This window comes from Mobula hypostoma, chromosome 19 (genome assembly GCF_963921235.1).
Source record: "Mobula hypostoma chromosome 19, sMobHyp1.1, whole genome shotgun sequence".
In the NCBI taxonomy this organism is placed as follows: domain Eukaryota; kingdom Metazoa; phylum Chordata; class Chondrichthyes; order Myliobatiformes; family Myliobatidae; genus Mobula; species Mobula hypostoma.
The window spans coordinates 37,704,723-37,731,678 of NC_086115.1; the positions used below are offsets into that span (position 1 = coordinate 37,704,723).

The following is a 26,956-nucleotide window of genomic DNA, read 5'->3' on the forward strand; positions in this document are numbered from 1 at the left end:
ATCAACTTCTGCCTTATATATACATAAAGACTTGGCTTCCACAGCTGCCTGGGGCGAAGAATTCCACAGATTCATCACTCTCTGGCTAAAGAAATTCTTCCTCATTTCTGTTCTGAAAGGACACACCTCTGTTTTGAAGCTGTGTTCTCTGGTCTTAGACTCCCCCCACTATAGGAAACATTCTCTCCACATCCACACAATCAAGGGCTTTCACCATTCGATAGGTTTCATTGCCATTTGATGAGCCAGTAATTGCAGATGGTAGAACAGAATCAAGTATTTAGCTAAAAAAAAACCAGAAAAACCATTAAATGAATATAAAGTTACACCTTTAACAAAATATGCCTAGAGAATTGAAGTATGAAAGATTGGAGGTGCAAAGCAGACCTCTGCTTCACCAAGACAAATACTCAGTTGTTAATGTATGAAGCTATACTACAACCTCAAGGTCAATTAACTTTAACTTAGACTGTAAGAATGTTTCTTCTTTTAAATGAGATCAATATATTTCTAGGATGATATTCAGTCATTTTCCAAAATATACATTAAGAAAACCATCATTATGCTTCCCTCTGTTTAGATAGTCAGAGTTGTTCAAAATCAGGAGCTAACTTCCCTCTCACAGCTCTTAAGAAGTCATTCTGACTCAGCCTGTTTGTTGCTGGGTGGCAGTAAGCTTCTAGCAGCTTTCCAAAGGTGTTTACAATAAGTTGATGTCGAAATTGCTGGCATGAAAATCTGGTTAATTATCTTCAAATTATGACAAAGCTTAAAATCCTACTTTTGGAGTAAGGGTGGCTGACATGTAGGTGTAGGGTGAGGTCTTGATCTAGTTGCTTCAAGATTATACCCCAAGAATTGGTCAACAGAAATATACATTCAGTGGCCACTTTATTAGGTACACCGGTATACCTCGTTAATGCAAATATCTAGTCAGCCAATCACATGGCAGCAACTCATAGCATAAAAGCATACAGATATAGTAAAGAGGTTCAGTTGTTCAGACCAAACACCAGAATGGGGAAGAAATGAGACCTTCGTGACTTTGACCATGGAATGACTGGTGTCAGATGGGACGGTTTGAGTTTCTCAGAAATTTCTCCTGAATTTGGAGAGAATGGTGCAAAAAACAAAACAAAAAAAAAATCATCTAGTGAGTGACAGTTCTGTGGGTGAAAATGCCTTAATGAGAGAGGTCTGAGGAGAATGGCCAGACTGGTTCAAGCTTACAGGAAGGTGACAGTAACTCAAATAATTTTGTGTTACAACAGTGATGTGCAGAAGAACATCTCTGAACGCATAACACAACAAACCTTGAGGTGGATGGACTATAGCAGCAGAAGACCAGAAACGTAAAGGAATGCCCTCAGTCATCACTTTAGTTGGTAACTCTTGTACCTAATTGAGACCACTGAGTGGATAGCCCAGTCGGAGAGATGAGCAAGCCTGCAGGACTCCAGCTGACAATTTGCGGCCAGCTCTTTACCCGCTTGAGTTAGCTTTACAGAGTAGGGATTTTGCGTCAATGAAAGATTTAGAGAGCACTGTCTTTCATTGCGATCATTTGCACAGCAGTTAGCAGGCCATCCCTTGCAAGCAAGGAGATGTCACTCTGTGCTGGAAAAAGGTTGTGTAATAGATATGCTAAGTAGTTACTGAAGTGAGGATACACTGTTGCTAGTTGTTATCTCAAGGAGATGTGCACTTATTGCATTGAGTAAAGGATCAGTTAGCAGAATTTTCACTAACCTTACCAGGGAAGCAAATGCAGAGTCTGGGCACTTACCTATAAATAATGCAGAATGGGGTTGCATGACAGAGCAAACCACATATTGGTTATCAGATTAATTAATCTAACCTTTGGTAGAGTTAATATATAGTTAACTCCCCAGCAAAAGGAGCATCCTGCTTGCAACCCTGTAAGGACTACATTTATAGAATCAAATGCCCCCAATCAGATAATGCCCATCCTTCACATTGTTCTCATCCCTAAATGCTCACAGTAAGGATACGTAAGCAGGAGATGCTGTAGACTGGAATATAAGTTTGATAAGTATTGGACTTCTCTTGCCTTTGTATCATTGAAGATGGAGCTTAATGGCTCTGGATGATGCCCTGTGAAGTATGGGTAGAGCAGAGGAGAATAATTTTGCGAAGATGACATTCACATACTTATACCACCTCCTCTGCAAAATAAAGTAGAATAAAAATAGAAAATAAAAATAGAAAAAGTCATTCTTCATTGTGAATAGGGCACAAGTTTCCTCCTAGCCTTGTTGTGTACAGAAGCTGAACTATGATACAGATCAGCCACAACAGCCTGGAATGATGCTGGGACAGGTGTTGTGTGGGTTTGGTTGGAGCTTTCAATGACTATCGTCCAGAAGCATTTACATCCATTGTAGTGCTGTGAGAAGATGGCGAAGAAGCATTTCGACTCCTGTGCGAGGAGCAACTTGGATCCACTCAATTTGCCTCCTGTCACAACAGCTCAACAGCAGATGCCATTTCATTGGCTGTTCACTTACCTGGCTATGTGCTGCCACAACAATAACCTTTTACTCAATGTTAGCAAGACCAAGGAGCGGATTACTGACTACAGGAGGAGGAAACCGGCCCATCAGCCAGTCCTCATCGGGGGAGTCGGAGGTGGAGAAAGTTAGCAACTTTAATTCCTTGGTGCTGTCATTTCCGAGGATCTGTCCTGGGTCCAGCATGTTTGTGATATTACCGAGAAGGCATGGCAGTGCATCTGCTTTCTTAGAAGTTTGCGAAGATCCTGCACATCATCTAAAACTTTGACAAACTTCTACAGATATGTGATGGAAAATATAACCAAATGTTTGCGTCACGGCCTAGTTTGGAAATAACAATGGAAAAGCCTACAAAAAGCCGTGGATACATGATAGATGTGTGCATCTACTTGGAGCACTGTTGCAGGGAAGCAGCATCCATCATCAAGGAGCCCCACCGCCCAGGCCATGCTCTCTTCTCACTACTGCCGTAAGGAAAGAGGTACAGGAACCCTGTGTCCCACACCAGCAGATTCAGGAACAGTTATTACCCCTCAACCTTCAGGCTCTTGAATCAGAGTGGATAAGTTCACTCACCACAATGCTGAACTCTCAAGGTCTCTACGATTCATGTTTGCAATATTTTTCGTTTATTTATGCGATTATTATTATTTTGTTGCTTCCTTTTTGTTTTTGCATATTGGTTGTTTGTCCATCTTTGTTGTGTGCAGTTTTTGTTGATTCTGTTGTGTTTCTTTGTATTTACTGTGAATGTCCATAAGAAAATGAATCTCAGGGTAGTATATGATATTTATATACTTCAATAATATATTTACTTTGAACTGAGGCATTCCTCACTGGAGGTTAAGGTAGGAGCATGTTTTCAAGTAAACTTCATGGTAAGATGGTGCTATTAATTAGTGACTCTTTGTGTGCAACTCTAATAGGAACCATCAGATATTCCCATTTATCACTACTGCAGCTAAAATCCACAGTCACTGCCATTGGTACTTCAGTAAGCAGCGTCACCTTAAGATGTCTAAAAACTGTATTGCTACTCTAAGTTGACCAACCTCGAACAGTAGACTCTAGTTGCGAGTGCAGTTTCCCTTAAAGAACGTGAAAGCAGGGATACTACAGCAATCTAAAAGCTCAATTGAGATGCAGAGCCTTCAGACCTCTGCTCCAAACTATCCCGCTGGACCTCAGAGTAAGATTGCTGTACATGAGGGATATCAAGGACTGTAGTGTACTTTGCTTCACAGAAACATGGCTATCCTTTGCCGTTTTGGACACAGCGCTGCAGTTCGATGACTTCGCCATTCTCCGCAAAGATAGGACAGCTCAGTCTCTTAAAGGCATAGGAAGTGGAGAATGCTTAATGATTTAACTCATTGTGGTACACAAACATGGCAGTTCTGTCTCAGTCCTGCTCACCCGACCTGGAACATCTAGCAGTCAAATGCTGTCCATTTCATCTGCCATGGGAGTTTTCTGCCATCACCCTGGTAGCACCGTACACTCCACCTCATCCAGACTATGGAGGAACTAAGCAACGTAACAGACACAAAACTGTGTCACCTGATGCCTTCCCTATCTTTGCAGGAGATTTCAACCCGGCCAGCTTGAGGATGTCTCTGAACAACTACCACCAACGTATCACCTATAGAATTAGAGGAACCAACACATTTGACCACTGTTACACCACCATCGAGCAGTGCCATTCCCACTCTTTGGAAAGTCTGATCTTCTACTTCCAGCACAGGGAGAGACTAAGCTGCAACACCAATGCTATGACCGAGAAGGTACAGTCAAGGGCGGTGGAGGAGTGCTTACAGGACTGCTTTGAGTCAGTGGACTGGATATTAGTCAGAGATTCATCTTCGAGTCTGAATGAATATGCCATAGTTGTCATTGACTTCATCAAGACCTGTGTTGGTGAGGGTGTGCCTTAGAAAACATACTGGACATACCCAAATCAAAAGCCATGGATAAACCAGGAAATTCTTAGTCTTCTAAGAGCTAGAACTGTGGTATTCAAGACCAGAGATCGAGAATTATACAAGTAGTCCAGGTATAACCTATAGAAGGCTACCTTAAGCGTGAAAGAACAGTTTGGTTGAGGTTACAGAGGGGATCAGATGCACATCAGCTCCAGCAGGATTTGCAGGCCAGTACTTCCTACAAAGCAAAGCCTAATATGAACAGCAGTGATGCTTCACTTCCGTACGAGCGCAACGCCTTGCATGCTTTGAAAGGGAGAATAAGACTATGTCCATTGGAATCTCTGCAGCATCTGGTGACCTTGTGATCTCTGTCTCAGAACAACAGCATCAGAACATCGTTCAAGAGGGTGAACACTCGCACAGCATCAAGCCCTGATGGTGCACCTTGTGGGGCTCTGAAAACTTGTACCAACCAATTGGCAGGAGTGTTCAAGGACATTATCAGTCTCCCAGTGCTACAGTCGAAGGTGTCCACCTGCTTCAAAATGGCACTAATCATAATGCCTTACAAGAGCAGGGTGAGCTGCTCGGCAGCTATCACCCGATGGCGCTTACATCTACTGTGACGAAGTGCTTTGAGAGGTTGGTCATGGCTAGAATTAACTCTTGCCTTAGCAAGGAAGAGCGACAATTTGCCTAATGGATGCAGTCTCACTGCCTCTCCACTCGGACTTGGGTCTCCTGGACATGAGTAATTACTTGAGTCACGCTGCTGTTTATTGAATCCAGCTTGACATTCAACATAGTCATACCCTCAGTTCTAACTTAAAAAGCTCCATAACCTGACCCTCTGTGCCTCCCTCTGTTGAATTCTTTATACATACCATGGGTTACTAAGAGCAAACCATATTCTGGAAGAATTAAAACTAGAACTTTTATTTACAACAGCAAACAGCAGCCATGTTTTCACCATACAGTTTCGAGATCATTCTGTCATTTCTGCACATGCTCCAAACCCTGTCCAATCACGTTCTTACACGTGATATAACCACATCTTCCTTTCCTTAAAAAGAATAACAATTAGCAACATTAATCAAAACAAAAGCATAATTTATCATGTCTCAGTCTCCCTGGGGTTTACGAACACAAGTAGACCTTCTAACTGGTTCACACACTTCTTGTATTTCGTTGTTATTTTCATGTGTTGGCTGGTCTGCATCAGTTGATTGAAACTCTTTCTTGAGGTATTTGAGAAGAAATTGCAATTCATTCATTAACTGTGTAATCTTTTTTATGCTGAGACTTCATTTCAATAAAACTTCTCAATTCCTTCACCTGCGTTTTCACTTCTCTAGTTGGATACTGATTCTTGTCACTCTTTGGCTTCAGATCCGTGTTGTACTGTACTGGCAAGTTTGACCTCTGTCCACTGTATTCTAACTCTGTATCGCTGTCCAGGACTAAACCTCTTTTCACCAATTTCAGTCTCTCACAGGCAGATAGACCCAGTATTGACTGTACATTCTTTGGCACCACCGCAAATGAAAGCATGTGCACCACATTTTTGTGTGATACTTTTGCCACACATGTTCCTTTAACTGGAGTGTCTGCACCTGAATACCCAGTCACTTTTATATTTGTCTGTTGTAACTTTGGTCTAGGCTTTAATGCATTAAACGCAGATTCTGCAAGAACATTTACTTGTGCTCCAGTATCAAGTTTAAACGAATATTGTTTTGGTTCACTTGCAATGGAATAGTCCAGTCATTCTTTCTTTGTTTGTTTTCACAAAGCACATCTATATAAAACTCCTCGAGTTCATTTTCAAGCACTGCATTTACATGTTTTATTTCCTTTCTACTTCTGCAACAGCAGGAAAAATGATTACTCTTACCGCAGGTGTTGCACATTTTCCGATACGCTGGACGCTTTTTTAGATGATGTTGCCACCCACAGTGATCACAAAGTTTTTTCCTTTCAGATGACGTCTTGCTTTCTGTTGGTTTCATTGTCGCTGCATTTTTTTCTAATATGTTTGTGCTTTCAGCGTCTACGTAGTCGTTATTGATAAAAAGCTCTTTAGCCTGCAACATCATAGTCTCAGAAGCTTTGCAGAGTGCCACAGCTTTTCCAAATTCAAGTCTTGTTCTAACAGTCTTTCTTTCAGACCATTATCCAGAAAGCCACAAACAATTCTGTCTTTAATGAGAGGGTCTGTAAGCTCTGCAAACTCGAATCTTTTACTGTGGTTTCTCAACTCCGTAACAAATTGATCAATCGTTTGACCAAGTTTCTGCCAACATTTGAAAAAATTATAGTGCTTATATGTCACATTACGCTTCAGTATACAAAATGTGTCAAATTTGTCAATTATCGCTTTTAGAATCAAATTATCTCCATTTTCAAAAATAAATTGGTTATATACCTCAATTGCGTCGTCCCCTATTACGTGGAGTAGAATTGCAGCTTTTGTTTTTTTCCATTTTATTACCTGCTCCGATCGCCGATAAATAAATTTCAAATCGCCGTTTAAATCTTTTCCAGTTTTCAGCTACGTTTCCAGTCAGCTGAAGCGTCGATGGGGGTAGCAAAACTTCCACTTTTAAAGCTGTTAGCAAACAACGAGAAAGTTTGCACTCTTTTTTTTCCAATTATCTTCGCTTTTTCCGTGTTAGTGAAACGTGATATTCTTCCAGACTGACTTCTGACACCATGTTGAGTTCTTTATACGTACCATGGGTTACTAAGAACAAATCATATTCTGGAAGAATTAAAACTAGAACCTTTATTTACAACAGCAATAGCGACCACGTTTTTAACATACAAGTTTCTGTCATTTCTGCGCATGCTCTGAACTCTGTCCAATCATGTTCTTACATGTGACACGTGATATCACCACACCCTCTGCAACTGGATTCTTGACTTTCTCACCAGAACACCACAGACTCTGCAGATCAGAAATAATATCTCCCCACTGACAATTAACACTGTTACTCCTCAACGATGCATGCTTAACCCACTGCTCTACACTACACCTATGACTGTGTGGCTCAGCACAGCTCAAATGCCATCAGTAAATTTCCCGACAGTGCAGCTATTCTTTGCAGACTTTCAGATGGTGATGAGAAGGCATATAGGAGCAGGATGGATTAGCTAGTTGAAAGATGTCACAGCAACAATCTTGCACTAAACCTCAGCAAGACCAAAGAATTGATTGTGGACTTCAGGAAGGGGAAATTGAGTAAACGCACACTAGTCCTCATTGAGGGATCAGAAGTGGAAAGGGTGAGCGGTTTCAAGTTCCTGGGTGTCGGCATCTGAGGATCTGTCCTGGGCCAAATGTATTGGTGCAATTACAAAGGAGGAACAGCAATGACTATATTTCATTAGGAGTTTGAGGAGAGTGAGTAAGTCACCAAAGATGCTCACGAATTTCTACAGATACACCATAGAGAGCGTTATAACTGGTTGCATCGCCATCTGGTATGGAGGGGCCACTGCACAGGATCAGAAAAAGCTGTAGAAAGTTCTAAACTCAGCCAGCTCCATCATCATGGGCAATAGCCTCCCTAGCATTGAGGGCACCTTCTAAAGGTGATGCCTCAAAAAGCTGGCATCCATAATTAAGGACGCCCATCACACAGGACGAGCCCTCTTCTCATTGCTATCAGGGAGGAGATACTGGAGCATGAAAACACACGCTCAATGTTTCAGGAACAGCTTTTTCCCCTCCGCCATCAGATTCTGAATAGACAAGGAACACCAGGAATACTACCTCAGTATTTTTCCCTCTCTTCATTGCACCACTTAATTGATTTATTTTTGTATATACTTATTGTGATTGCAATTCATAGTAATGAAAATTATAAATGTTCTGCTTCTGCAAAACAAATTTCCTGACATATACTGGTGATATTAAACCTGATTCTGATTGTAATGATGTTGTCTTCAAACGTTTGTGTGTTATGCCTCTCCTTCTGGGCTACCTTGCATATTTCTATATGGAGGAATTTCTTTAGCCAGAGGGTGGTGAATCTGTGGATTTCACTGCGACAGATGGCTGTGGAGTCCAAGTCATTTGGTATATTTTACGCAGAAGTTGATAGGTTCTTGATTAGTAAGGGCGTCAATGGTTATGGGGATAAGGCAGCAGAATGCAGTTAAGAGGGATAATAAATCAGCCATGATTGAATGGCAAAGCAGACTCGCTGGGCCAGGTGACCTAATACTGCTCCTATGTCTTGAGTACATGTAGCATCTGGCCTGAGCTCCCACTCAAAGAATGCACAGCCAGCAACATAACCATGAAAGCTCCGCCATTTTAAGGTGGTTGCCAAATACCAGGGAATTAGTGGTCTTCAGTAAATATGTCTATAGTGAAGTGTAGCCACTTTCATGAGCAGTTTGCAGCATAGAATTCAGCAGATTGCAAAGGTTGCACTTGGATGGAGTGGCCTTTAACTGTTGCAGCCAGAGAACTGGTAGTATTGTGGAAACTTAGTTTGTATTCTCTTGAACCAGCATCATGTGCCGGAGACAAAAGAGAATGAGCAATGATGTTGGGTTTGTGTGTGTGTGTTGAGTGGTGCATGAAATTAATATTACCGGAACTGCCTGCTTAAACTTTGGAATGCAACAGTGCAATCCAGTAAATTGATGTTTTTGTTACACAATAAGCAAAAATCAATTTTCATTCGTATTTATTTCCTTTATGGTTCTTGGCAGGTTATGTTTACCTTTTATTTTGTAAATGGAAAAAGTTGTGGGTACGGGCCAGCTTGTTTTAGGGGAGCAAACAGCCCTTGGCTTGAGCTCTCTGCTGTTCATCCTGTCTTGAACTTCTGCACATGCAGGGGCAAATATTAAGGTGAGCTGGAGGTCAGGTGCTGGTGTGTTGGCTCTAACCACCAAGCACCAATATATCTCACTCATATGGGTAACTGCAATTTAAAAAAAAATAAATTAGCATTAAAACACTCAGCATTTTGGAAAGACTTGAATGTGCATTTTTCCTTTCTAAAGAGCAAGTGCATTTTAATATTTATTGCATGTGTAAGAAGTTTCTGTGAAAATTAATTAGGCATGTCAATGTAAATTTTTTTTTCAGATATGGAGTCTTAATAGAAGGGTGTCACTGTAGAACAGAGATGAGGAATTTCTTTAGCTGAGGGTCATGAATTTGTGGAATTCATTGCCACAGATGATTGTGGAGGCCAAGTCACGGAGTATATTTAAAGCAAAGGCCGATAAGTTCTTGATTAGTAAGGGCATCAAAAGTTGCAGGGAGAAGGCAGGAAAATGGGGTTGAGAGGGAAGATAAATCAGCCATGATTGACTGGTGGGGCAGACTCAATGGGCCAAATGCCCTGATTCTGCTCCTATGTCTTGTGGCCTTATAGCAGCAATGTGCTGAAGGGAGGAGAATGGATGCACTTTGCATCTGGCCCCTCTGCTTTCTGCCAGCATTTTCTGAGAAAGTCATTCAATTGAATGGGCTTGCCAATGCTGATGGAGGAAAGAAACACAAGCCGTTTTCAAGATTTAAATAGTTGTACTCATGTCAGGACCCGGCTGGTGGCATAGTGGCATCAGCGTTGGACTTCGGGACAAAAGGTCCCGAGTTTGAATCCAGCCAGCTCCCCTGCACGCTTTCCATCCATGCTGGGTTATGAGCTGGTGATCTCTTTGGAAACTCACCCAGCAGAAAGCAATGGCAAACCACTGCTGTAACTTGCCTCATACGCGGTTCCCCACTACGTCATCAGAGAGGTGTGGAGGGAAATCGTCCGCTAACCGGAGAAACTCCGGATGCGACGTACCTTTCCTACTCATGTCAGTGCTCATGAACATTAATTAGTGGTACAGTGGGTCCTTCAGGCCCTTCGATTCACACAGCCCCAGCAAACTCTCAACCCAGATTAAACCTAAGCTAATCATGGGACAAGTTAACCTATCCGGTACATCTTTGGATTGCGGGAAGGAAACTGAGCACCTGAGCAAAACCCACATTTCTCATGGGGAGAACATATATGGAAATTCCTTACAGAGCAGTGCCAGAATTGAACTCTGAACTCTGGAATGTTCCAGGCTGCAGTAACATGCCAACCACTATGCTACTGCGGTGCCATTTATCAGTTTAAAAGTGTTGGAGACCTTGGGGTGAGTCCTGGATTGTAGTGCAGAGCCTTCTTTATCACGAAGGTAAATAGAGTCAGTTAGGTTTGCTATCTGTATCTGCAAAAGGTTGGTGAAGATGGGCAGTGGGTTTGCTCCAGGGTGATCTGGCTCAAAGTTTTACTGTTTCCAATGTCGTTGCTCCTGTTTGGAGTAGATTGTACTTATAACACTACTCGGTTGGCAAATGATATTTAACAGTGGCATATTAACACTGCTAAAGTTTTAATTATGATTAATATTTGTTACCTAGGCTGCTTATCTGCTATTGTCCCTGCCAGTTAGATTCCAAAGGTCTGTTTTCTACTTTCACTTGAAATGAAGAGAGTTTGACATTTTGCATTGCCTGTAGACATATAACTGTCAGCACAATTAAGAGAGATGATTTTAAAACTGTCACTGCCTGGACATTTTCAGATTACACCTGGCCCTAACTGTTGCCAATAATCAGCCCCACGCCAGCTTCCATCTAGATAAGGTGATTCTGCCTTCCAGGCAAAAAGTGAAGTGGGACTAGTTGGTGATAAGAGTGCTTCTTGTTTCTTTCTTGTTTAATTTGGCTTCCTTGACTTCACTCCCTACAGGTGTATGACACAGCTCTGGAGGATGTCCCTGAATTCAAAGGGCTGACTGATTTCTGCCAGACATTTAAACTCTACAGGGGCAAATCTGAGGATGATGAAGACCCATCAGTTGTAGGTGAATTTAAGGTAGGCCTTTTTCTTTAAACTAATGTAGTTTCATTATCAATTTTTAAAAAATATTTAATGAATATAATTGCACCTTGCATGTATCAGGGTGAAAGTCTAACTCTTGAGATTGTATTCAACCAAAAAAAAATCCAGTTTATCTGCCTTTAAAAGATTACGTGCTCTCTTTTCAAGTAGTCCAAAGGGTTTGAATATACGTATTGCTTGTCTGCAGACATTCTTAATAAATTAACAAGCAAAATAGCTTAAGGTTAATATAGGAGTTATGCTGTCCATCACTATGTAGTTATGAGCTGTATCTTTTAAGCAGGGATGCAGTTGAAACTACCATTCTACTGGAGTGGTCTTGCACAAAAAACTTTGGAGTAAAGTAATGGTAGAAATGGGATTAATAGAACATATGGACTATTTCTCATTGAGTTTTTCTCATCACCCTACAGAAAAATTAATAGTTTTGGATATTCCCCACATAGTGTTACACTTGCACTTGTCTCATGGACCACCATGTTAAAATCTTAACCATCTGTCTCACTCCTACCTCTCATTCCTTTCTACTGGCTATCTGCTCTCTACACTCAGTCCTGCTGCCGATTATCAACCTGAAATTGCCTCCACAGATGCTGCCTGACCTGCTGATGTTCTTCAATCAGTTTTTTTTTGCTCTGGATTACAGCATCTGAAGTCTTTGTGTCTTCTAGATAGTAGACCGGCCCATTATTAGAATTCCTGGCATTTCCTTCTATAGGATAACCAAGACAGCAGAGCTTCCAGGTCAAGCTGATGCTTATGGACAAGGAAGTATTAATTAGGTAACACAGTCTCTGAGCTGAAGAAGAAATCAATAATATTCCAGGTCTGTGGCTACTTTTTCCGTGTGGCCTTCTCTCCAGGTTCACAGTAGCCACATTAAGAAACTGGAGCAAAGGGAAAAATGCTTTTCTTAATGTTTTATTAATCTCTAACCCTTTCAGAAGGGTTTAAGGTTGGGGGTATAAAAGCAAGATTTTACCGTGGAGGCTGATGATTTTAATGGAATGAGCTGAAAGTGGAAGCAGTAGAGGTGGGTCCAATTACATTTAAAAGACATTTGGATAGATATATGAGGGATATGGGCCAAATGCAGGCAAATGGAACTAGCTTAGGAGACATTGATTGACATGAACAATTTGGGCCAAAGGGCCTGTTACTGTACTGTACATCTGACTCTACTGGTCTGACCTGCAAAGATTTTGGCTTGCGAAACAGTGGTGTGTTTATAGGTAAGTATTAAAAAAAAATTGAAAACAGATAATTTCACGCAGTTCAGATGTTGGAAACTATTGCTGATCCTAGAAATCTGAAATAAAATATGATTGAATATTCAATGTTGGACAGCGTGGACAGAGATAGAGCCTATTCATTGGAGCTGTGGTAATCAAAACCCTAATTCTGTTTCTCACTTCGCTTGTGCTGACTGACCTGAGTATTTCTGTGTGATAGTTCCTTCAAGCTAGTTTGTGTAAGCCCCATCCTGACCAGAATCTCATGCAAAAATAATTGGCGAATACTGCAATTGTCCTGAATTTATTCCCATGAATTATTTACCTGTCCAGTGACATTGAGCTTTCATGTCATTTGCTTATATTTTCTAGGGCTCCTTCAAAATTTATCCTTTAAGTGATGATCCCAATGTTAAAATGCCTTCACGCCAGTTCATCGAGCTGCCTGACAGTGGAACTCAGGAATGTTTGGTGCGAATTTATATCGTAAGAGCCATTGACTTGCAACCAAAAGATAGTAACGGCAAGGTAGGAAACTTGAATATTTCACTTGCATTGAATCTGCTGGCATCAAGTAATTTCCAGAAGATTATCACTGCATTAGGAGGGTATGTGAGTCGTGTAGCCTTTATCTCATTGCAGTTTTTTAATCTACTTTTACAAGATTATGTTGAAAATCTGTTGTTCAAGTGCACATAGTTTTATTTAAGTGCCTGCACAGTTGCTCATCTCTCTATCTGATCTCTGCACACCAGTCTGCATGATAAAATGGGACCGGATACCTGAAGGCAATAGGAGATGGTGGTCAGACATCACATACCCATCTGATCCCCCAAACTCCACTTCACAAATTTCCCCTTAAATAATTTTATTAGTTTAGACATGATATTGTGGATTTCTGACTCCTGATCTGAGCAAGTAAATGGACAGGTCTTAGGCTACATAACATATTAACATTTCTTTCAATTTCTTTAGTCCTTTCTTGGCATCTAATCACAAGGGCTGAGTTTCTGTCCATTGTTTTTGCAATGAACCTTCCTGTTGATATCCAGCTTGTAACCAAAACAATCAGGAGGCCAGGGACTGTTCTTGACCTCTTTTCTTCCACCTTCCTTCTATTCCAAAGCCCTGGAATCACAAATTGGTCTTTATTACCACTACCTCACTGGTTTAGATTTATTATGATGCTTAGTTCCAGTTTTGAACTGTGGCTCTATTTATAAAATCAAATATCACTCAGCCAAACTGATTAAAAATGTTTTTTTTGGGTATTTTGTTTCCAACACATAGTTTTGTTGCACATATGCCTTTATTTTCTTTACTGGAAACCTTTACAAAGCAAGCTGATTTAAGCTTTGACCAGTTTGTATCTAGATCAAGAAAGAACAGGGGTGGGAGAATAAAACCAGACAAACCAACGGCTATAATACTTGTAAATGCAACAATAGCTTGTCAATGACTAATAAGTTTAAATTGCAGGAATTAATGTTTCTAGGCCACTTTCCTGTAGCAAAAACTCTGATCCCTACATGTAGATGTTTTGGTTGTCAATTACCCAAAAACTCTTACAATATTTCTTTTGTATTTTGTGTTCCGGATACCAGAAGCAGATTTTCACCAAGATCTGGCATGTTCATACTTAGAAATTTAAATATAAATAAGAAAAATGTGGCTTTATTTTTAGTTCAGTTTCTGGATGCAATTTCTGGTGGTATAGCCAGCTGATAGAAACTAGAGAGGTTGAATGGATGTCCCTCTGTTTATCCTTGTCTACCTGATTAATTTTACCAAAATAACTTTTTCCCTTTTGCTAAATTTATTGTATTAATTTTCCCCTAAAAACCGTTTTTCTTTCAGTGTGACCCTTATGTGAAGATCAGCTTGGGTAAAAAAACAATAGAAGATAGAGACAATTATGTTCCTAACACTTTGAGCCCAGTGTATGGCAGGTAATGCATAATATATTTTGAATGTTCAGTGCATATTCTAATAAGGGCTGTTAATAGAAGTAACATTATCTTGGGTTAAATGGGCATCTTTAGATTAATAGTTCTTGCTTCCGTATATTACTTGCTATCTTAAGTGGTTTGTGTTTTTCTTCTCTTCTATTCGCACAACGCTCTACAAAAACATCAACTATAAGTAACCATTTCTCCATTGATTCATTCGAGTCTTACTGGTTTGTTAATCTGCTGGTATACTGCAGTTGAATTGCATGACAACTCGTTAGTGTTTTTAAAACCAATACTCTTCCAGTCCTTTTAAGCAAACAGTCAGCAGGACTTAAGGATGTGTAATAGGGGGAGTGTTCAATCATGGCCCAAATTAATTTAAAAAACATAAGCATCTCCCATCCACTGCTACCAACCTTATAGTTCCCACACCCCGCACTTCCCGTTTCTACCTCCTACCCAAGATCCACAAACCTGCCTGTCCTGGCCGACCTATTGTCTCAGCTTGCTCCTGCCCCACTGAACTCGTTTCTGCATACCTCGACACTGTTTTATCACCCCTTGTTCAATCCCTTCCGACCTATGTTCGTGACACTTCTCACGCTCTTAAACTTTTCGATGATTTTAAGTTCCCTGGCCCCCACCGCTTTATTTTCACCATGGATGTCCAGTCCTTATATATTTCCATCCCCCATCAGGAAGGTCTCAAAGCTCTACGCTTCTTTTTGGATTCCAGACCTAATCAGTTCCCCTCTACCACCACTCTGCTCCGTCTAGCGGAATTAGTCCTTACTCTTAATAATTTCTCCTTTTGCTCCTCCCATTTCCTCCAAACTAAAGGTGTAGCTATGGGCACCCGTATGGGTCCTAGCTATGCCTGCCTTTTTGTTGGGTTTGTGGAACAATCTATGTTCCGTGCCTATTCTGGTATCTGTCCCCCACTTTTCCTTCGCTACATCGACGACTGCATTGGCACTGCTTCCTGCACGCATGCAGAACTCGTTGACTTTATTAACTTTGCCTCCAACTTTCACCCTGCCCTCAAGTTTACCTGGTCCATTTCCGACACCTCCCTCCCCTTTCTAGATCTTTCTGTCTCTGTCTCTGGAGACAGCTTATCCACTGATGTCTACTATAAGCCTACTGACTCTCACAGCTATCTGGACTATTCCTCTTCTCACCCTGTCTCTTGCAAAAACGCCATCCCCTTCTCGCAATTCCTCCGTCTCCGCCGCATCTGCTCTCAGGATGAGGCTTTTCATTCTAGGACGAGGGAGATGTCTTCATTTTTTAAAGAAAGGGGCTTCCCTTCCTCCACTATCAACTCTGCTCTTAAACGCATCTCCCCCATTTCACGTACATCTGCTCTCACTCCATCCTCCCACCACCCCACTAGGAATAGGGTTCCCCTGGTCCTCACCTACCACCCCACCAGCCTCCGGGTCCAACATATTATTCTCCGTAACTTCCGCCACCTCCAACGGGATCCCACCACTAAGCACATCTTTCCCTCCCCCCCTCTCTCTGCATTCCGCAGGGATCGCTCCCTACACAACTCCCTTGTCCATTCGTCCCCCCCATCCCTCCCCACTGATCTCCCTCCTGGCACTTAACCGTGTAAGCGGAACAAGTGCTACACATGCCCTTACACTTCCTCCCTTACCACCATTCAGGGCCCCAAACAGTCCTTCCAGGTGAGGCATCACTTCACCTGTGAGTCGACTGGGGTGATATACAGCGTCCGGTGCTCCCGATGTGGCCCTTTATATATTGGTGAGACCCAACGCAGACTGGGAGACTGCTTTGCTGAACATCTACGCTCTGTCCGCCAGAGAAAGCAGTATCTCCCAGTGGCCACACATTTTAATTCCACATCCCATTCCCATTCTGACATGTCTATCCACGGCCTCCTCTACTGTAAAGATGAAGCCACACTCAGGTTGGAGGAACAACACCTTATATTCCGTCTGGGTAGCCTCCAACCTGATGGCATGAACATTGACTTCTCTAACTTCCGCTAGGCCCCACCTCCCCCTCGTACCCCATCTGTTACTCATTTTTATGCACACATTCTTTCTCTCACTCTCCTTTTTCTCCCTCTGTCCCTCTTAAAATACCTCTTGCCCATCCTCTGGGTCACCCCCCCCCCCGTCTTTCTTCCCGGACCTCCTGTCCCATGATCCTCTCGTATTCCCTTTTGCCTATCACCTGTCCAGCTCTCGGCTCTATCCCTCCCCCTCCTGTCTTCTCCTATCATTTTGCATCTCCCCCTCCCCCTCCAGCTTTCAAATCCCTTACTCACTCTTCCTTCAGTTAGTCCTGACGAAGGGTCTCGGCCTGAAACGTCGACTGCGCCTCTTCCTATAGATGCTGCTTGGCCTGCTGCGCTCACCAGCAACTTTGATGTGTGTTGCTTGAATTTCCAGCATCTGCAGAATTCCTGTTGTTAGCAGATATGAAGTGGTCTTCACTCTGCAAACAAAACTTTTAGAAATAGTTTAGACATGGGGCCAAGCATGGGACGCATTACTCCGTGAGCTTTCATCTGTTGCTTAATGAACAGTAATGTTTTATGGGATACTAGTGAAATTGCTTTTCTGTAAGTTGTAGCCTTAGTCAATTTAAAAACACCTAAGTGGGTAGACTATGCCTCAATTTAATGTTGCATCTGAAAGGCAATGCTGGTGGCAGTGCAAGACAGAATTATCGACCTGGACTTTTCCCTTGGTTCTGGAGTCAGGCTTGACTCTACCCCTACGGCACCTGGAGATGAGAGAATGACTACAAAGCCAAAAATAACCTTGTGAGTCAAAAGTAAAGCAGCAAGTACTTGTGAGTGCAATGATTGGAGCACCAGTTCAAATAAAAACTATTAGGTGCTAGACTAAAATTACAAAATCAGACAACAAGCTACATTCAGAATCGAATCAATTTATTGTTATATATACCTGGGTGCAATGTAATTCTGTGCTCCTGTGAATCTCAGTGAACAGCATACATGGTAGTAATTGAAGGCATCCGTTAGTCTTCTGAGACCATGGATTTGCACCTGGAAAGTCTTCACTCTCCAGGGCACAGGCCTGGGCAAGGTTGTATGGAAGACCAGCCATTGCCCATGCTGCAAGTCTCCTTTCTCCACGACACCAATATTGTCCAAGGGAAGGGCAAGGGCCGATACAGCTTGGCACCAATGTCGTCGCAGAGCACTGTGCGGTTAAGTGCCTTGCTCAAGAACACAACATGCTGCCTCGGCTGGGGCTCGAACTCACGACCTTCAAGTCGCTGGTCAAATGCAGTAACCACTTGGCCACATGCCCACATGGTAGTAATTAATACAAAAAATACAGGGTGTTGCTGGATCTCTGCTTAATTTCTGGTCCTTGGGATTCCTCCAGGAATCAAGAATGAAGAGTAGTCTTCATTCTAAGATTTTGGTACAAACACACGAATATTAAACAAACTAAATAAACAACTGAGAAAAGATGCTCAGAGAAGTATAGATGAAAGAATAAAGATGGCGCTTCTAAAAAATCTATCACTTTTATAGACAAGTTGAGAGACATTCCTTAGCAATGAATTAGTTAACAGGCTACATAATTAAAACAATTATATCATGTGGGTAAGGTGCTAATACTTCGCCAATGAAAAATGAGAATGGTGATAAAACTCATTTTTCACTCTTACTGGCAGAAAGCGGCATAACAGCTAAACTAACGGTTTATCACCTTAACACGAGGAAATCTGCAGATGCTGGAATTTCAAGCAACACACATAAAAGTTGCTGGTGAACGCAGCAGGCCAGGCAGCATCTCTAGGAAGAGGTACAGTCGACGTTTCGGGCTGAGACCCTTCGTCAGGACTAACTGAAAGAAGAGCTAGTAAGAGATTTGAAAGGGGGAAGGGGAGATCAGACATGATAGGAGAAGACAGGAGGGGGAGGGATGGAGCCAAGAGCTGGACAGTTGATTGGCAAAAGGGATATGAGAGGATCCTGACGAAGGGTCTCAGCCTAAAACATTGACTGTACCTCTTCCTAGAGATGCTGCCCGGCCTGCTGCGTTCACCAGCAACTTTTATGTGTGTTGCTTGAAATTCCAGCATCTGCAGATTTCCTCGTGTTAAGGTGATAAACCGTTAGTTTAGCTGTTATGCCGCTTTCTGCCAGTAAGAGTGAAAAATGAGTTTGTTAAAAAGTACAAATCCTACAAGTATTTTTTTTTAAAAAAAGAGAAAGTTGTTTCCAACAGATCCCCCTCCCCCCACCTTTTAACTCTGTAAGAAATCCTGGCAGAATCACATCTGAAAATTCAGATCTTAAAAAAATCTACATTACAGATTATTTAAAAGCCACTGTTTAAAGACAGTTTTAGTAGTGCATCATGATTGAATACATTAGGAATGCTTATAGGAGTTTGAGCTATTCTGCTAATAATCACTTTTAAACAAACACAAAACATTTTGTTTATGATAATGTCCAATAATTATATTCATGTGTGAAGTCTTCCAGGAGTATCTGTGTTAAACTGGATTCACTTTAGCTCGCCTGCAGTGGCTGACGTGTATTCACTTACTTTTACCTTGACTGCTGAATTAATAATTAGCAGTACTTGGTAAAGACTTTCCCACCAACCTCCCAGCAGTTCCTTGTGTGGTTACCAGGACCCACTCGCCAGGAATCAAGTTGTGTACTCCTCCTGATGGACCACTCCAAGCAGCAGAAACCTCTTGAGAAGCAGACTGAACAGCTGCATTAGTTTTGAACAATAATCAACTAAGCTATCTGCCATAACATGTATATCAGCCTGTCTGAGACAGAGAGCTCCCTGTCACCACTTCAAGTGGACTCAACTCTGTTTTGTTTATGGTTGCCTGAATGCTGCATAAACCACAGGAAGAGCTGTAGGCCCTGGTCTGCCTTCCTTGTGATACTTAGTCATTGTTTGATGATGCCATTCAATCTTTCAACTTGTCCTGATGACTCTGATGTGGACAATGAAAAGACCATTCAGTGTTCATCAGTTCACATAATTCTTGACAATCATTTCCAGTGAAATGTGTTCCTTGGTCAGAGTCAATGTGGCATGGCAAACGCCCGGCTACTAGGAATACAGTCCTTAATCAGAGTCTTGGCTGTGAGTGCGGCAATAGTTTTTCTTGTTGGGATGCCTTCCACCCATCTTGAAAATTTGTCCGAATATCATTGGCACTTTGGTAATGTAGATGTTAAAATGGACCAGGTGGGGCAGGATTACTTAGTGGAAGTAGCTTCTCCATTGATCTGGTGTTTGTTTTCTGGCGTGTCATACATCTCTCAACTGTTTGTCAAGCTTACATCCTGAGCTTTGGATTCCACCACCAGTGGGAGAATTTGTCGGCCATCTTTTGCACTCCAATGTGTTCTAAGGAGTGTATCTGCTGTGCCAGGTAAGGAAGCAGCTCAGCTGGGGCTACTAGTCTATGACTACTGCTATATCTCCATACTCCACCATTGTTTAATAATCCACCATTTTCTATACAGTACCTCTTTGCTTCATTTGAGCAAAGATCTTGCATTTCTTGAGTAACTTGCATGTTCGTCTGTGACACAGTGTTTTACTTGGTTTCAGTTATCGGGTTTTCTTCCATTTCTTCGATTTTCTTTATTCCTTCTTTCCTTCACAGTTTGCAGTTTTGTCTGCAAATGCATTTCCACGGCTTTCTATTGTGGTCATTTTAGAGTGACCTTTACATTTTACTGCTGCAACTTCTGATGGTAGTTGCATGACCACATAAGTTCTTGTACTAATTCGCCATTCCTGATTGGAGTTCCCACAGCTGTATTAAATCCTCTTCGTCTCCATAAGTTTCCAAAGTCATGAACGACTCTGAAAGTGTATCAAGGGTCTGTGCAGTTATTAGCTGATATTCCTTCTGCACGCTTGCAGAGTTCAATTAAAGCTTTCAGTCCTGCCGGTTGTGCAGAGGTACTGGGAGCCATACTTCCCGAGACCATCACTTCATTTTCCGTGACAACAGCTCAACCAGCCATTCAGATTCCTCCCTCAATGGTTGAGGAGCCCTCATTGTACAGAACGAGATGTGGGTTTAATAAAGGCACTTCTTCATGATTACTTGCATCTTCTTGGCATGTTATTGTTCTTGGCACAGGCACGATGGTCATAGTCTTCCATGTCCACTGACAATAACGTAGATGGATTTGCTGGACTTGATCATTTGGGTGAAGAACAGCAGACCACTTAGACCACCGAGCTGTTGTCACTTGAGAGGCCCTGTTCTTAGTCAGTAGAACATGAACTGAATGTCATTGAACATTTAAAGCCTGATTTTAGAAACAGTCATGACTGCTAGATAAGGTGCTTGCACTGCTCATAGACATGTACCCCATCCTAAGGCTACGTTGTCCGGTTTGGCAGAATGATAACCAACAGGACACTGCTGATCTCCACGTTCTTGAGTTTTAACTGCCGTCCTGTTGCACGCTTCTTGTTAACATACAGAGTGAATGGTCTTCCTGTGTCATCGATGACCAATGAAAGTGCAGTTCTTGGTATCACCTTTGAACTTTGGAGAGCTTCCATCTGTTATTCATTAAGAGTCAGAGGGTTGTTGGAGTGCTTGCTGCCTTTCAGCAGACGAGTGAGGGGTTGAGCAATTTCCGCGTGTGAATCGACCCATGCTCTGTTGTAGTTGCACAAACCCAGAGAAGATTAAAGTTGCTGGATTGTTGTAGGTGGTTTTGCTGGTTTAACGTTCTTTGCACAATTTTCAGTTATTTCCCATTTGCCCTGGGAAATTTTCTGTCCCAAGTAAATCACGTCCTCTTGTTGCAATTGTGCCTTGTCCAAATTTTCTTTGTTTTCCTTGAGGGCTAGATAATCGAGCAGGCAGAGTACATCGCATTCGTGCTGACCTGCAATCTCAAAGGCAATTAGAATGTTGTCTACATATGGTATGAGGGTTGAGTCAGTGCTTGGAAATCCCTTTAGATGTTATCTCAAGGCCATATGTTAGTAGGACTATTGTGAAGTCCCTGTGGTAGTCTCATCAACTGATATTGTTGACCATCAACTGTAAAAACCAACTATGGTTGACACTCAGGCATCATCAGTGGTACCGGCTGGAAATCATTGGCCAGATTGATGAATGTAAACCACTTACGGGATGGATTCAGGGTGTTGAAGACAGGTGATGGACCTGCTACCAGAGGAATTAACTTGTCAATTCTGTAATCCACAATCAGTCTGTAAGTGCTATTCACTGCCTTGACAGGTCAGATTGGATGGTTTGAGGGACTGTGTATTTTGACAAGAATTCCTCGCTCCTCCAGCTGATTGACAATAGGTTTAATGCCTTCTATAGATCTTCTGCTTAGAAGATATTGCTTGGTACTAAATGGCATCTTCCCCATAAACCTGACAGGATCCATTTCTGGTAGGTCACAATCATTTTTGTCTTGTGACTGGTTAATTCAGAGTTTTTGCAACCACATGAGATTCCAGATAATTTTACCCTTCATAAATTCAAGAGTAGAATTTAAAATCAATAGGACATCCATTCCAAGAAGAGGTTGCGCAATTATTCCCACCCAGATGTCAGACAGATGTTTGTTTGGTTGTAACCTGATATAGTCACAACGGGGCTGTGAATTTTGTGAGATTTCTGATGTCTAAAAGTGAAGAGTAATTCTTAAGATCGAAACTAATACAATGGCTAAAAATTTAAAACAGACCAGTGGGACCCTTGAATTCCTAGCTGAGAGAGAAAAGTTGGCTGAAATCTTCAGCACATAAGTGATGCACATTAATTTGATACTGTTGGGAAAGAAATATGGAAGAAATGTGCTACCAATACCAAGTCTAGTGAGGACTGATTTATAAGTGATGTTCAAGCAATATGCTGTAAAATCAAAAAAGATGTGGTCGTGAACGAGAAAAAAAGCTTGGACACTAGCTATCTTAACGGAGCTGCAAAGGTGTGAGCACATTGATCTGCAAGCCCAGATCAATACTTTGAATTGAGAATGCACTGATTTAGATAAAAACAAATGCTAAAAGAGCAGTATGAAAAAGATAATAAATCAGCAAAAAAACAGATCTCTGCATTAGCAGCAAAGTTTGTCCGTAGTCAAGAGCTCTGTTCAAGAGTTTGCCGTCTTTAATTCAAAGATTCTTGTTTATTTTAGAGTACACAAAAACATACAGATACTAAGAATAAAGATGGCACATCTGAAAAATCTATCACTTTATAGATAAGATTTTTTTAAATGCCTTAGATAAAGATATATTAATTATTAGTCTGCATAATTGGAACAATTATATCATGCAGATAATGTGCTAATACCTAGCCAATGACAACTGAGAAAGCTGATTAAGATTAGCTGCTATATTACTTTCTGCCAGTGTGTGAAAATACGTACGTTTGTTAAAATGTACAAATCTTATAATAATTATTATTTTAAAAAAGACAGTGGCTACCAATAGTCTAAAAACAACAGGATGATGCAAAGTATAATATTCCAAATGAGGTACTGCAGTGAAAATAATGGAAGAGGTAAAATTAAGGATTCACAAATGTGGTAAATGGGATGGAGGAAAAATTGATTGCTTCAGAAATCTGATAGCAGTGCAGAAGGACTGTTCTTGAGTTTAGTCATCTAAGCGTTCAAGCTCTTGTGTTTTTGACAATAAAGATGAGAGCAAAAAGAATGACTGTTGTGACAGGCATACTTGATATTGTTACACTTCCTGATGCAACCTAAAGTAGTTTACTATTCAGATTGTACATTCTACATTGCCAGATTCTGCTCAGCAGAATTAAAACATGATTCATGGTTGAGTGCTTTGACTTTTTCGGTAAAGGACAACATGAGCAGGAATGTAGTCAAATTTTGGGTTTATTTAAGGAACTTCCCAGAATTAGATCTAATGTTATGTACTCATGAAGAATATCTAGAATAATGCTTTGCGTTAGATTGATTATAGTTGAATTCATGAGAACGATCCCAGGACTGAAAGGGTTAACATCTGAGGAGTGTTTGTTGGTCTGGGCCTGTACTAGTTGAGTTTAGAAGAATGAGGGCGGAATCTCATTGAAGCCTATCGAATATTTGAAAGACCTAGATGAAGTGGACGTAGAGGATGATTCCCATCATGGGGGAGTCTTGGACCAGAAGGCACAGCGTCAAAGTAGAAGAACAGATATGAGGAGTAATTTTCTTAGCATGAGGGTGGTGAATCTGTGGAAATAGTTGCCATGGGCAACTGTGGAGACCCAGTCATTTGGGTATATTTGAAGCAGAGATTAAATGGATCTTGATGAGTAAGGATGTTAAAGGTGACAGGGAGAAGGCATTGATGAGGTTCACCCATGCTGTCTGTCATTGGCTCAGCGCCACCAGCTGATACACAAACCAGCCTGGGCAGTACAATATGGAGAGCAAACTGTTGCCCACACAGTAGGCTCCCCCTCTCCACACAACTGATGAATCCTCAGTAACATCTGAGATCAATATAGTTTGGCACCAGCAGTGTCTCAGGAGCTGCCCGTGTTGAATACAACGTAGGGCTTCCTTAGGGACTCCAGCTCTGGATTTTTCCTCGGGGTTCACGCCCAAAGTCTTTCCCATGAGTGTGCGTAGCCAAAATTCAGCGGAGGTTTAACATTAGTTTACCTTCCAGATGAGCTGCCAGCCACGACCAGTGACACCCATCTGCCCGAGATTAAGAGGGATAAGGAGTCAGCCATGATTAGATTAGATTAGATTCAACTTTATGGTCGTTGTGCCAAGTACAGATACAAAGCCAATGAAATGCAATTAGCATCTGACCAGAAGTGCAAAAGAATAGTATTATTTACAAAATAACTGCGAAAAAAAAGTAAGTGCTACAGCATACAAATATAAAAGTACTGAGACAGTCCAATATGGGTGCATTACTACTTAGCACTGTGATGTGAGGTTCAGCAGGGTCACAGCCTCAGGGAAGAAGCTCTTCTTGAGCCTGCTGGTGCAGGAGCGGAGGCTCCTGTAGAGCCCACCGGATGGGAGGAGAGTAAAAAGTCCATAGTTAGGGTGAGATGCATCCCTGATAATGCTTTTCGCCCTGCCCAGGCAGCGTTTATGGTAGATGTTCTCAATGGTGGGCAATTGGGTGCCGATAATCCGCTGGGCAGTTTTCACCACACGCTGGAGTGCTTTGCAGTCTGATACGGGACAATTGCCATTCCACACTGAGATGCAGTTGGTGAGTATGCTCTCAATGGTGCAGCGGTAAAAGTCCATCAGTATCCTGGGACAGAGGTGAGCTTTCTTGATGCTCCGCAGGAAATAAAGACGCTGTTGCGCCTTTTTGATCAGGATGGTGGGGTTCAGGGACCAGGTGAGATCCTCGGAAATGTGGATACCAAGGAATGTCCTAATTCTGCTCAAATGTCTTGCTGTCTTATGGTGCTGTGTAAAGTTGTTTTTGGTTTAAAGGACAGCATGGGCAAGAACATGAAGCTGAGTCTCTTTAGTGAACTTCCCAGAAATAAATCCAACTTGATGTGCTCAAAACAAATGTACAGAGTAATGCTTTAAGACTGTTTATAGTTGACTAAATGTAAGTTCAAATTGAAATCAGTTCTTGGTAACTTACGAGTGAAAAATACTATGGTACTTCTGTATTGGATAGCTTGCAAGAAAAGGAAATGTTGCTTTATATAAAATGAAGTGGCTTTGATGTTTAGCATTGATATGTTCTCTGACAGTGAAATTTACTGTTTATTTGTTAGAACTTGGGGCAGTCTTTCTCATATCCCTAGCTTGAACGTAAAGGGGGAGTCCCTTTATCAGTCCTATTGAGGTAACTGAACTTAACGTTGAACAGGCATTAAACCCAATACTTCCCTCTGGCTGAACTAATTGATGAATACATGTTCCAACCAGCAGTTTTGAAAGCTGTTATGAGCAATGTTGCCAACTTAAGTAAAAATTCCATTTCCTTCTTTCAGGAAAAATTATAACATCAGCTCCAAAAATGACTGCTGTTTTATTTGTCTTCAGGATGTTTGAAATTACTTGCAATTTGCCTACGGAGAAAGACCTCAAAATTGCACTCTATGATTTTGATTTGTTGTCACGTGATGAAAAAGTTGGAGAGACTGTTATTGATTTGGAGAACCGACTTTTATCCCGCTTTGGAGCTTGTGCTGGATTGCCCCAGTCATATTGTGTGTAAGTACTGAAGCTGTATGAATTGATGCTTTTGCATTATGTCTCTGTATGTCTAAATGTTCCCTTCTCTCCTTGATAGTTCCTGGAATATGGCCACAAAAGCCTGAATTATTCTCTGGTTCAGGTATAAAGCCTTTTGCTGGCTCTGTCTGTGATCAGGTGCTTAGTAAAATAGCAGCATATTTTTTACACTATTGCACATACACGTTATTGGGCAATAATTGGAAATAAGAAATCAAAGAACTTTCTCCCTCCTAGTGTCTGTCCTATAGGATAAAGTAGAAAAATTCTCATTGACTTATGTAAAGTTCACTTGAAAAGGAATTCATTGCATGAAAGGTTTTTTTTTTAGTTTTGATGTGAACTTTAATAAGGTTAACTTTATTTTTTGTTTATGGTTGATTTGATTGTGTTTAACTGAATTGGCTTGCTTCAACAGGTCTGGAATAAATACATGGCGAGATCAGCTCAAGCCATCTGAGCTATTGAACAATTTGGCCAGGATGAAGGGGCTTTCTCCACCTGTTATCACTGACAGCAGGCTCACCTATAATGGTCAAGAATACGTACTAAGTGAAATTGGTAAGTGCTTTTGCTGTTGAAAGCTACCAGGAAAGACATCAATCACAGTAGTAGAAAGGCTCCGGAAAAGCACCGGTAACTTCATGATGGACCCCACCTAATCTGCTCATGGAATGTTTGACCCATTCTCATCAGGGAGGAGGCTACATAGTATCCATGCCAGAGCCACCAGACTCAAAAATGGTTGCTTTCCCCAAGCAGTAAGGCTGATCATCACCTCCACCCACTATCTGACCCTTCCACACCTCCCACCACCACAACACTGTCATTTTCTGTTGGAGTCACCTTATGTATAGACACTTCTGTGCCTAGTGTCACTTTATGGACGTTTATTCAATCCGTGTATATAAGCTAATTTATGTATTTATATTTATTGTGTTTTAATTATTATGTTCTTTATTGTGTTTCATTTTGTCCTGCATTAGATTCAGAGTAACAATTATTTTGTTCTCCTTTACGCTTGCGTATTGGAAATGACATTAAACAATCTTGAATCTTAAAGAAAAGTAGCATTAATGTGACTTGAATAGTTTTTATCCAGCTCAATTACAATGTTAATTGTTTATGAGCTAATTTACCTTGCGTTTTCTGGTCAAAGCACTTGATTT

General features: G+C 41.4%; 1 protein-coding gene across 1 annotated transcript in view; it reads left to right on the forward strand.

Annotated features, from left to right (window-relative positions):
• Window positions 1-26,956, forward strand: part of LOC134358974 (myoferlin-like) — a 272,012-nt gene that overhangs the window by 148,003 nt on the left and 97,053 nt on the right. The window contains exons 41-45 of the mRNA XM_063071715.1: window positions 11,218-11,343; window positions 12,975-13,130; window positions 14,460-14,551; window positions 25,596-25,766; window positions 26,206-26,348. Of these exons, the coding sequence (XP_062927785.1) occupies window positions 11,218-11,343; window positions 12,975-13,130; window positions 14,460-14,551; window positions 25,596-25,766; window positions 26,206-26,348 (688 nt within the window). The remainder of the gene's footprint in view (window positions 1-11,217; window positions 11,344-12,974; window positions 13,131-14,459; window positions 14,552-25,595; window positions 25,767-26,205; window positions 26,349-26,956) is intronic.